This window comes from Geotrypetes seraphini, chromosome 3 (genome assembly GCF_902459505.1).
Source record: "Geotrypetes seraphini chromosome 3, aGeoSer1.1, whole genome shotgun sequence".
NCBI classification, from domain to species: domain Eukaryota; kingdom Metazoa; phylum Chordata; class Amphibia; order Gymnophiona; family Dermophiidae; genus Geotrypetes; species Geotrypetes seraphini.
In genome coordinates, this window is record NC_047086.1 from 402,553,948 (window position 1) to 402,566,102 (window position 12,155).

Here is a 12,155-nt window from a genome sequence, read left to right on the forward strand (position 1 = left end):
TTTCTCAGTATGTTCTAAGCCTTGTTCTAGTGCTTCAATAGCCTTTCAGATCTCAATCTAGTTCAGTGCTCTTCAACCACCGGTCCATGGACCAGTGCCGTTCTACAGAAATTTCCTGCCGGTCCACAGGGCCAGCACATGCATCAGGCCCAAAACAGTGTTCTTCAACCGCCGGCTCCCTCTTCCTAACTGATTCAGTGCACAAAGCCACGGGCAGTGGCTCCTATGGGCATCCTGCGCCTGAACCAGAAGCCTTCTCTCTGACGTTGCAATGTCAGAGGGAAGGCTTCCAGATGAGGCACGGGACATGCAAGGTGCAATTAGTACTATTATGGGCACGGGGTCTGGGGTGGAGATTGGGTAGAGATGGGTGGGGTCTAGCCCACAACTTAGCCCAGTGTTCTTCAACCGCCGGTCCACAGACCAATGCCAGTCCACAGAATAATTATTTTATTTCTGCCGGTCCATAGGTGTAAAAAGGTTGAAAAACACTGATCTAATGCTCCAGCAGTCTTATGCAATCCAAGCCTCATTCTGGTGTTCCAATAGATTTTCTCAGTGCATTCCAAACCTCACTCTGGCATTCCAACAGTCCTTCTCAGTGCATTCTGGAGGTGCTCCAAATGTCTTTTCAAATCCCCAAAAGACCCCCCAATTAATTTTCCCAAACTTGACTAAATCACTTTCTGGTACCCTAAAATGTAACCTCTTCCCATTTCATCAAAATCCTTAGAGCAGTTTTCAAGTAACATAATTATTGTTCTCTTTATAGTCTAGAAATTAAACAAATATAATTGCATGTATGTGATGTCATTTGTCACATCCGCACATGCTCGGGGCCCTCCAGACGTGGCCCCAAGCTCTAGCAGAGCAGGGGCCATCCAAATACCCAAAATGCCAGGTTTTCTAAATCCATCCGGATAGTCCTCTAAAAAAGAGGACATGTCCAGGTAAATCCAGAGATCTTAGGGAGAACACAGCTTTATTAGTTCAATCTCTGGATATAAGCTAATGTTGTAGTTCCATTAAGAAGCACTAGAGGCAGTCAAACTAAGTACCATTCAGACCTGTTCAGGAAGAAAACTCCACGAATTGTCTCATATGGATTGGATCTTGTTCGAGCTCGTCGCATCTCCTCCCCATCCAGCTCATCAAACACACTCTGCAGATTTAAAAACACTTGTCAGATATAGTAGGATAGCAAGTCTCTGAACATTCAACAGGGAGCAGCATCAGAGTACACAAAAACTAGTGTCCATCTGATATTTACTTTTCATGATATTTGCGGAGATACTAATTTTACAAAGCATTTTACAAGTGAAAAGATATTTACCTGCAAAAAAATATCACTATTAATCTAGCATCTGCCTGGTCTTTTGGTTCAAGTCTGCTTTCTGGATAGATTTAAAAGCAACCTAAAAACCTTTCTTTTCAGAGATGCCTTTGACCTTTAGCTCTGCTTGATAGATCTCCACCATTCCACTTGACTTCCATTCTTTCTACAGAATCACTCTCCTTGGCTCTTCTCATCCTTTCTTTTATTCCGCCTCCCAATCTCTTTCCTTTCCTAATCACTGTTCTCTCTGCTTTTCTTTGGTTTCTATTCCCCCATCCAGTTGTTTTTCCCCATTTGTTTTCTTTCCTATCAAATATTGCAGTGTTTTTCAACCGCTGTTCCGCGGCACACTAGTGTGCCGCGAGATGTTGCCTGGTGTGCCGTACGGTCAGGGCCGCCATCAGGGCAGTACCACCAGTCTAGGGAGAGGGGCGGTCCGCCCCACGTGGACAGGAGAGAGCTGGACGGGGGACCCGCAGAGTTCAATACATCTTGAGCCGCGAGGCTCGTCTTCTGTTCCTGCCTGCCCTGCAGCTAACATATAGCCGATCGCAAGCGTTCCCCGATGTCAGCGCTGACGTCGGAGGGAGGGCTTAAGCAAAGCCTGCCCTCCGACGTCAGCGCTGACGTCGGAGAATACTTCCGTTCGGCTATTTGTGTGCGGCAGGGCAGACAGGAAGCAGAAGACAAGCCTCGCGGCTTGAGCTTCGTTTTGCTGAGAAAGTTGCAAAGATGGGCTGGTAGGCAAACACGGAACACAAAAGGGGGGAGGGAGTGCATTTTGGACACAAGGCATGAACTTGGGAGAGAGGAAGGGAGGGAAAGAGATGCTGAGGTGGGGGAGGGAATGGGTTTTTGGACACAGAAGGCATGGACGGGAGAGAGGAAGGGAGGGAAAGAGATGCTGAGGTGGGGGAGGGAATGCGTTTTTGGACACAGAAGAAATGGACTTGGGAGAGAGGAAGGGAGGGAAAGAGATGCTGAGGTGGGGGAGGGAATGCGTTTTTGGACACAGAAGAAATGGACTTGGGAGAGAGGAAGGGAGGGAAAGAGATACTGAGGTGGGGGAGGGAATGCGTTTTTGGACACAGAAGAAATGGACTTGGGAGAGAGGAAGGGAGGGAAAGAGATGCTGAGGTGGGGGAGGGAATGAGTGTTTGGACACAGAAGGCATGGACTTTGGAGAGAGGAAGGGAGGGAAAGAGATGGTTGTGTACACGGGGAATAGAAGAAAGGAGAATTTTTGGTCATAGGGAGGGAGTGAGGTACAGATAGTGGCATACCAGGGTGGGGGGGGGCGGTTTACGTCCCAAGGGGGTGCACAGCTGGCCACCCTCCAGTGTTGTCCCTAGGCCGGCAAACTGCGGCTCTTTAGCCACTTGAGTGCCACCGCCGCCAACGGTGTTGTTGGCGGTGGCAGCATTATAAAATACTTTCTTTGTGTTTATTTGATTCCTATTCAAGAGAATTACTTTATATATAGTCAATATAGGCACAGAGTTAAATTTTTTAACATTTTCTAATGGTGGTGTGCCTCGTGATTTTTTTCATGAAACAAGTGTGCCTTTGCCCAAAAAAGGTTGAAAAACACTGAAATATTGTATTTCTAAACCTCTTTCCCTTTTGGCACAGTAAGTCTTGTAGGTCCATTATTTGTCCAGTGTTCTCCCCAGAAATTTTTTCCAGCCGGATGGCATGAAAAAGTAGCCGGGTGGGGCGGGACAGGGAAATTTGGTGGTGGGGAAAATTAAGGACTCCTTTTACTAAGCTGCAATAGCGTTTTTAGCGCGTGCAGAATTGCTACACTACACGGTTAGAACTAACGCAAGCTCAATGTTGGTGTTAGTGTCTAGCATGTGCGGCAATTCTGCGCGAGCTAAGCACGCGGTAAAACCGCTATCGCAGCTTAGTAAAAGGAGCCCTAAATGTGTACTATTTGTATTAGTTAATTATTATTAGTTATTTTCCAATGCTCAATATGACGGCCTTTCTTAAGGTTTGACACTTGTTCCATAATTTTTTATTAAATTTAAGAAGTATTCAATTCTAGAAGTGAATAATTAGATATTTGCCCTCTTTCAAATGGTATAGAGCAGCATCTCTCAAACTTTTTTTAACTCCGGCACAATAAACAGAGCAAATGTTTTTTGTGGCACACTAAATGCAGCAAATGTTTTTCATGGCTGGAAAAAATTTCTGGGGAGAACACCGATGCCCTTAGTTTTCAAGGTTCAATCACGTCAAAGACTGATGCTTATCTGGGCAGTTGTATAATAAAAAGAATGGATAAGATAACATGAGAAGTGAAATTGTCATGAATCAGAGGGATATATACCCTGTACGTCCTAAAAGCAGGCTTGCAGATTATATATAAACTATGAAGGCAGTGGGGTACCTAGCAAATCATTTGCCCATCATTTTTTGACACCCCCCCATCTGTATGAAAAACATGATTTTTAGTAAGAATCCACACATCACACAAGAGTGTACCTAGGAAAAGGCAGCATCTTGCATATTGCAGTGAGCAGTATATCAATACACCCATTGTAAAACTAAACAACCCAGACTAGTACAGATCCATTCTGCACAGTCAATCCTAACTGAAAACCATGTCTTTCGAACACACCTTCGCCTAGTATGGAATATGTACTGTATTTTCACATAGATAACACACACCCGTGTAAAACGCGCACACGGGTATAGCGCGCAAAAAACACATATTTATGTACATAAATTTTTATATACTGCACACACCCTATACCGCGCATGCTGCCCGACTCTCCTTTCGCCCGCCCCGACTCTCCTCTGGAGACCCTGACTCTGTTTTCGCCCGCCCCGACTCTCCTTTCCTCCTTGAAGTCCTGTCCCTACCCTGAAAGCCTGATGCCCCCCCCCCGACGTCCGATTCACCCCCCCGCAGGACCGCTCGCACCCCCACCCCGAAGGACCGCTCGCACCCCCACCCCGAAGGAGCGCTCGCACTCCCACCCCGAAGGACCGCTCGCACCCCCACCCGAAGAACCGCTCGCACCCCCACAGCCTCACCCCCCTCCCCCATGGAGAAGCTGTCTACCTTGTTTCCGGATGCCAGCGAGCCCAGCTGTTTCCTTTGCCGGCGGTCCCACCCCTTCTCTGAGCCCTGCTGTGCTGCTTTTTCTTCCGGCGGTCCCGCCCTTTCTCTGACATCAGAGAAAGGGCGGGACCGCCTGTAGAGGAAGCAGCGCAGCACAGGGCTCTGAGAAGGGGCAGGACCGCCGGCAGAGGAAGCAGCTGGGCTGGCATTCGGAAACAAGGTAGACAGCTTCTCCATGGGGGAGGGGGGGAGGCTGTGGGGGTGCGAGCGGTCCTTCAGGTGGGGGTGCGAGCGGTCCTTTGGGGTGGGAGTGCGAGCGCTCCTTCCGGGTGATGAATCGGGCGTCGGGGGGGGGGGGAACTATGTAAAAAAATTTTTGTACAACACGCTCACACATATAACGCGCAAGGGTATGCGCGGTTTGTAAAAACCACGTATAACGCGCGCGTTATATGCGAGAAAATACGGTAATCACAAACTAACCCCTCTCCCTTTTACAAATCTGTAATGTGGTTTTTAGCCATGGTGGTAACAGTTCAGACTCTCATAGAATTCTGAGAAATTACCATCATGGCCAGTGCTAAAAAAAAAGCTCTACAGTTTTGTAAAAGGGGGGATAAAATAGAAAAATGTAAACAAAGGTTAAATTGAACTACCAAGAAGCTGGACTCTGCATACAATGCAACACCACAGAAACAGCGATGCATCTTCCCTAAAGCAAAAAAAATAAATAAATATAATTTTTTTCTACATTGTCTTCTCTGGTTTCTGCTTTCCTCATAGTCTTGACACTCTCTTCCTTTCTTCCACTGTCTACCCTCTCTCTGCCCCTTCTATATGGCATCTTCTCTCCTTGTATTCCCCTTCCATCTCTCCCTTCACCCCTATTATTCTGGCATCCATCTTCTTCCCTTCCCTCCTTCAATGGTCTGGCATCTCTCTCCTCTTCTTCCCTTCCCTCTCCCACACCCCCATGGTCTGGCATTTCAATCTCCTCTCCCTTCCCCCCACTTCCATCAGCATCTGCCCCCTTTCTTTCTCTCCAACCCAATTCCATCCAGTATCCTTCCCCCTTATGTCTCTCTCTCCTTTCCGTGCACACCAATTCCATCAGCATCTGCCCCCTTTCTCTCCCTCCACCACCCTTCCATACCACCCTGACCTCCTTTTTCTCCTTCCACCACCCTTCTATGCTCCTCTCTCCCTCCAAACCAGCAAAGTCCCATGATGACTGCTTCTGTTGCCTCTGCAAGATGTAAGTGACATTGGAAGGGGTGGGCCGGCAGACACAGGGAATTGCAGCAAGGTTCCACAATGACTGCAGCTGCCGGTCCTCGCCTTCCGACGTCACTTACGTCTTCCGGAGGCAGAGATAGCAAATGCAGTCATCGTGGGACCTTCCTGCACTTCAGTGCGGCTGCCGACTCTGCTTCAGAATAAGTACGGCAGCCGTGCTGAGGTGCAGGTGCTATTTAGAGCAGCTTGGAAGGTTCTGGATCCAGCCGGCTGTGTACCCCCCTAGGGCTGGCACCCGGGGCGGTCTACCACTGTATGAGGGGACAAAAAATAATAGAAAGAATGGATAACTTGACCGATTTTAGACATATCATACAATTATAACCACAAAAATACGTCATAAAATGTAATTCTAAACTCAAAAGACTCCAGACGAAAAGCATACTATAGAAAGGAAATCAGAAAAGACCAAACCCATAGTACTAAGATCCAAATGCTAAAATCGGACATGTCCATTACGAAGAGACATGTGGATCACCACTAATTATAACGAGGGAGTCTTTAAAATATGAGATGGTAACGGACCTGGTGAACGGAAGTGACAAATACTGGAGCCAAAACCAGAGCACCGTGATGAAACTTGAATATGGATACCTTGCATTTCTTGGCGCTGAAGCCCAGCTGCCAGGTAGATGACCAACGTTCCAACAAAAACAGGTCCTGCGTCATACTATCGTGTAAATCGGAGCCGCTCACTATGTTACATAGTTTGGTGTTGTCGGCGAATAGTGTTATTTTACCTTGAAGCCCCTGAGTCAGGTCCCCTATGAATAAGTTGAAAAGGAGCAGGCCCAAGATTGAGCCCTGCGGTACTCCACTTGTCACTTCTGACGTTTTAGAGAGGGTACCGTTAACCACCACCCTCTGAAGTCTACCATTGGCTATTTTTTGGGCTTGCGAGCTACTTTTAAAATGACCAAGTCAAAATGATCTACCAATAATAAAATTTTTTTTAAAAACCACTAAGCACACTATACGCAGAGAAAATGTTAATAATCATTCCTATTCCAGGGTTTTCTCAAAGATGTCAAAGCAGATGACTCTATGCACTGTCACCTCACTAACAACCATACAAAAATAGACAAATATACCCCCTCCGTTTTTACTAAACCACGATAGCAGTTTTTAGCGCAGGGAACTGCACTGAATGCCCAGCGCTGCTTTTGACGCTCATAGGCTCCCTGCGCTAAAAACTGCTATTGTGGTTTAGTAAAAGGAGACCATAGTGTAAAATATAGACAGCAGATATAAATTCAGACACATTTTGATCAGTAAATTTAAAATAAAATCATTTTTCCTACCTTATTGTCTGGTGATTTCATGAGTCTCTGGTTGCACTTTCTTCTTCTGACTGTGCATCAAATCTTTCTTCCCTTCTTTCAGCCTGTATGCTTCCTCTCCTCCTGACCTCATTCCCCTCCCCCCCCCCAACTTTTTCTTCCTCTCTTCCTGCCCTTTCTTTCTTTCTCTCTTCATGCCCCCTTTCTTTTTTTCTGTTTCTCTTCCTGCCCTCTTACTTTCTTTCTCCTTGCCCTCCTCCAAGCCACTGCTAATGTCACTGCCATCGGGGAACAGGCCCCAAAGCCGCTGGCCGCCGCACCCCCCCCCCCAAGCTCTCCCTACTTCGGGCCGACCAGCATTCTTCTCCCCGATGTCAATTCTGCCGTCGGAGAAGAAGGCTGATCGGCCCAAGATCACAATCGATTGGGGGAAATGCTGCCGGGTCCTGCCTTCGCGGAAACTGAAAGTAAGCAGGACCCAGCAGCAAGAAGAGCAAATGGAAAGCCTCACTGACCTGTCTCCCGCCTTAGCCCGTAGTGAATTTATGCTTCGGGGATCTAACATGTGCGTGCCGGCTTCCCTTCTCTTCCCTCCCCCCCCCCCGGACATAACTTCCTGTTTCAGAGGAAAGAGAAGGGAAGCCGGCACACACACATTAAAGCCCCGGAGCATAAGTTCGCTACAGGCTAAGATGAAATCATCAAGCCAGCTTTTTTTTTTTTTAATGTTGAGCAGCAGCGGAGGCAGCAGAATTTAGCTGGTCGGTCATCTAAATTACCCGGGCAGACCGCCCAGCTGAAAGGCCCTAGGGAGAACACTGTTGTCTGATATATTATACCCTTTGAATTTTTATTTATGTTCATCACTTAGAAGTTTGATTAACGATTTATCAAATTTTAAATGAAACTTGAAACTTCCCACCCCTCCTCAAGGTCCTTTTAAAGCGTCTCTATGGCAATCACCATCCTGTCAGGGACCTTGCGACAGGCAGGGCCTTACCTCTGCTGCTTCCTGCACCCTGCGAGAGATGTCATCTTCCGTGCTGTGACCGCCACTTGTCGAGGACCTATTATTGAGATGACTTGGTGAAATCCACTGCTTATTCCTAGGATAAGCAGCATAGAATCTGTTTTGTTACTCTCAATCTAGCTAGGTGTTGGCCACCTTTGGAAACAGGATGCTGAGCTTGATGGACCTTTGATCTATCCCAGTATGGCAATTATGTTTTTATGTACTTGCATTTTTCAGGCCACCGTCAGAATAAAGTAAGCACACTATCTTTGACGGCCTGGAATTTTTCCTTCTGCTATTGCTTCGTTCCTAAATGGGGACAGTAGCAAAGGGAAAGCTTCCAGGCAGCATGTTTATTGCAGGGCTTTAACAAGTAGCCAAATTGGGAGGGAAAACCACCAAACTGGCAACACTGGTCGCAGGGTCAGCAAGCGACATCAGAGAAAGAGCCGAGGCCAATTCAGGCAACAGGTTGGAGATGCAGCTTGTGTCAGCAAATAGCCAGAGAGGTATGGGAGGGAAGGGGGAGGAAAGCGCACATGTGGTGTGGGTTGGGAGAGAAGAGGGCGCCATTGCCAAGGGACAATGCTAGAGTGATTGCAATGCAGAAGCAAGATAAATGGCAGCCATGGAGAAAGAAGAAATGCCAAATATACCCTGGCCAGAGAGCTAAAAGAAGACAGGGAAAAGTAAAACAAAAACAGAGACTAGGATCATAGAAATAGACGGCAGATAAGGGCCACGGCCCATCAAGTCTGCCCACTCCAATGTCCCTCCCTATCTATCTTTGCGGATAGATCCCACATGTCTGTCCCATTTGGCCTTAAAATCTGGCACGCTGCTGGCCTCAATAACCTGAAGTGGAAGACTATTCCAGCGATCAACCACCCTTTCGGTGAAGAAGAACTTCCTAGTGTCACCGTGCAGTTTCCTGCCCCTGATTTTCCACTGATGCCCCCTTGTTGCCGCGGGACCCTTGAAAAAGAAGATATCCTCTTCCACCTCGATGCGACCTGTGAGGTACTTGAATGTCTCGATCATATCTCCCCTCTCTCTACGTTCCTCGAGTGAGTAGAGCTGCAACTTCCCTAACCGCTCCTCGTATGGGAGCTCCTTGAGTCCCGAGACCATCCTGGGGACTCAAGGATGAAAAAAATTAAATGACCAGGTGATGAAGACAGAAAAGGGGATTCTTATTTTTGAAACGTATATCTTCCAGAGCAAGCATTAGACATAGCTGGGGTCCTGCAAGAAAAACCTTACCCACTGGCCTTTTACCCCTTCAAAAACCCTATTGACATGCACTTTCAACAAATATTTTTAAAAGACAAAAACAAACAAACCCCTCCTATTACAAAAATAAAGATAGTTTCTCTAGTTAGATTATAGCTGATTGACTAGAAAATGCCAGACAAGCCTCTACTGTTGCTGTCCCTGCCCCCCAACGTGAACGCCGGCAAGCTGGAAATGTTAGATCTGTCCACCCCCACATTTTATCTCAGTCAAGGGAGGTGGACCAGCTCATTGACACTTGAAGCAGGAGGTCCCTGCTCGCTGTTCGTGTGCAAGTACACACGCTCGAGCGCCCCTCCCATCCCCTGGAGCGGTCACAGCTGAAGGAAGGAACAGAGACCTGGGGGCATCAAACACCCGCCCAAAAAAATAGCCCATTTGAGCTGGGCTGCATAGATCTGGATTCGTTTGCTCTGAATCTCAATCAGGGCTCCAAGTGTCGGCACATATGAATCTTCCCTGTAGTCCGAGTACAGATGTACTTCGACCATCTGCATCTGCTCCAAAAAGCCAGTCAATAAAAAACAGCATTTGACCAGAAGTTGCTCAAAAGCCCACCACCCACCAAAGCCATTTATTTCCTACCCAGGGCTTTAACAAGTTGCCCAATTACATTGTAATGCGGAGGGCGGGCTAAGGTTGCATATATATGCTATCTGAGCTGGGGAAAAATGCTTGAGTACCTGAATGTTCACCACTTAGGTTATAAGTGGTATATAAATACTTAAATTAAAAAAATATATATATACTATTATGAAATTATACACGTGTGTGTGTGTGTGTGGATATAGATATATAGATATATACATACACACATATATATACATACACACACATTGTGACAAACCTGTGGCCAGCTTTGTCCCTATAAGGGATAAAAGCAAAACACGGTCCCTGGTCAGAAGGGCTGACCAGGTTAAAAGTAAAAGTTTGGTTTTGGCTGACTACCCCTCAGACAGTGAGGTAGAGCAGGAGAGGCAGGAACATAGGTAGAAACATAGAAAAAAGCAGCAGAAAAGAGCTATAGCCCACCAAGTCTGCCCATTCCAAGTATCCCCTCCCCTGAATTTACTCCCTTAAAGATCCCACATGAGTATCCCATTTTCTCTTAAAATCCGTCACGCTGCTGGCCTTTATCACCTGGAGTGGGAGTCTGTTCCAATGATCCACTACTCTTTCGGTGAAGAAGTACTACCTGGACTCGCCATGAAACTTCCCTCCCCTGATCTTCAGCGGATGCCCTCTGGTGGTCGAGGGTCCCATGAGCCAGAAGATATCATCTTCTGACTCGATGCGTCCCGTGATGTACTTATACGTTTCAATCATATCTCCCCGTTCTCTTCTTTCCTCAAGTGAGTACAGCCACAATTTTTTTAATCTTTCTTCATACGTGAGATCCTTGAGCCCCAAGACCATCCTGGTGGCCGTTCGCTGAACCAACTCGATCCTCAGCACGTCCTTTCGGTAGTGTGGTCTCCAAAACTGAACACAGTACTCCAAGTGAGGCCTCACCATGGCTCTGTACAACGGCATCATAACTTCAGGTCTCCTGCTGATGAAACCTCTGCGGATACACCCCATCATTTGTCTTGCCCTGGAGGAAGCCTTTTCCACTTGATTGGCAACCTTCATGTCCTCGCTAATGATCACCCCTAGGTCGCGTTCCGCTGTGGTCCTAACCAAGGTCTCACCATTTAGTACATAAGTTCTACGCGGGTTTCTCTTACCCAGGTGCATTATCTTGCATTTTTTAGCATTGAAGCCTAGCTGCCAAGTAGTTGACCATTGTTCCAGCAACAGTAGGTCGTGTGTCATATTATCAGGTAATAAGCTTTTGCCTATTATGTTGCAAAGTTTGGCGGCGTCGGCGAACAGTGATACCCTTCCTCTAAGTCCTTGCGTCATATCTCTTATGAATAAGTTAAATAGAATCGGGCCCAGGACCGAGCTCTGCGGCACTCCACTGATCACGTCCGATGCTTCGGATGGGGTACCGTTCACCACCACCTTCTGAAGTCTACCGCTCAGCCAATCCCCAACCCATGTAGTTAGAGTGTCTCCTAATCCTATCGATTTCAGCTTGTTCAGTAATCTTCGATGAGGGACGCTATCAAATGCTTTACTGAAGTCCAAATATACCACGTCCAGTGACTCTCCGGCGTCCAGTTGTCTAGTAACCCAGTCAAAAAAGCTAATCAGATTAGATTGGCAGGATCTACCCTGGGTGAACCCGTGTTGGTGTGGATCACGCAGTTTTTCTTCGTCTAGGATTGTGTCAAGATTCTGTTTGATCAGTGTTTCCATGAGTTTACACACTATAGACGTGAGACTCACTGGTCTGTAGTTTGCTGTCTCTGTCCTGCAGCCCTTTTTGTGGAGTAGGATTACGTTGGCAGTTTTCCAGTCCAAGGGGACCCTTTCTGTGCTTAGGGAAAGATTGAAAAGAACAGATAATGGTTCTGCCAGGACTTCCCTTAACTCCCTGAGCATTCTGGGGTTTAGGTTATCCGGTCTCATGGCTTTGTTTACTTTGAGTCTTGATAGTTCGTCATAGACGCTACTGGGCGTAAATTCAAAATCTTGAAACGGGTCTTTCTGGTTATCTCCCGTCTGCAGCTGTGGACCAGCTCCCGGTGCTTCGCGGGTGAACACTGAACAGAAGTATTTGTTTAGTAGTTCTGCCTTCTCAGAATCTGATTCCGCAAAGTTACCGTCCGATTGCTTCAGGCGTACTATCCCATCTTTGTTTCTTTTCCTGTCACTAATATAGCTGAAGAAAGATTTATCCCCTTTCTTAATTTTCCGTGCTAGCTCTTCCTCCATTCGGAGTTTGGATTCTCTGACTGCTGTTTTGACAGCTTTAGA

The 12,155-nt window shown here is 47.0% G+C and overlaps 1 protein-coding gene across 2 annotated transcripts in view; it reads right to left on the reverse strand.

Annotated features, from left to right (window-relative positions):
- The window catches only part of CMTR1 (cap methyltransferase 1), a 289,978-nt gene that overhangs the window by 186,095 nt on the left and 91,728 nt on the right, over positions 1 to 12,155 (reverse strand). For both annotated transcript variants that reach the window (XM_033935382.1, XM_033935381.1), the window contains one exon: positions 1,068 to 1,162. In XM_033935382.1, coding sequence (XP_033791273.1) covers positions 1,068 to 1,162 — 95 coding nt within the window. The remainder of the gene's footprint in view (positions 1 to 1,067; positions 1,163 to 12,155) is intronic.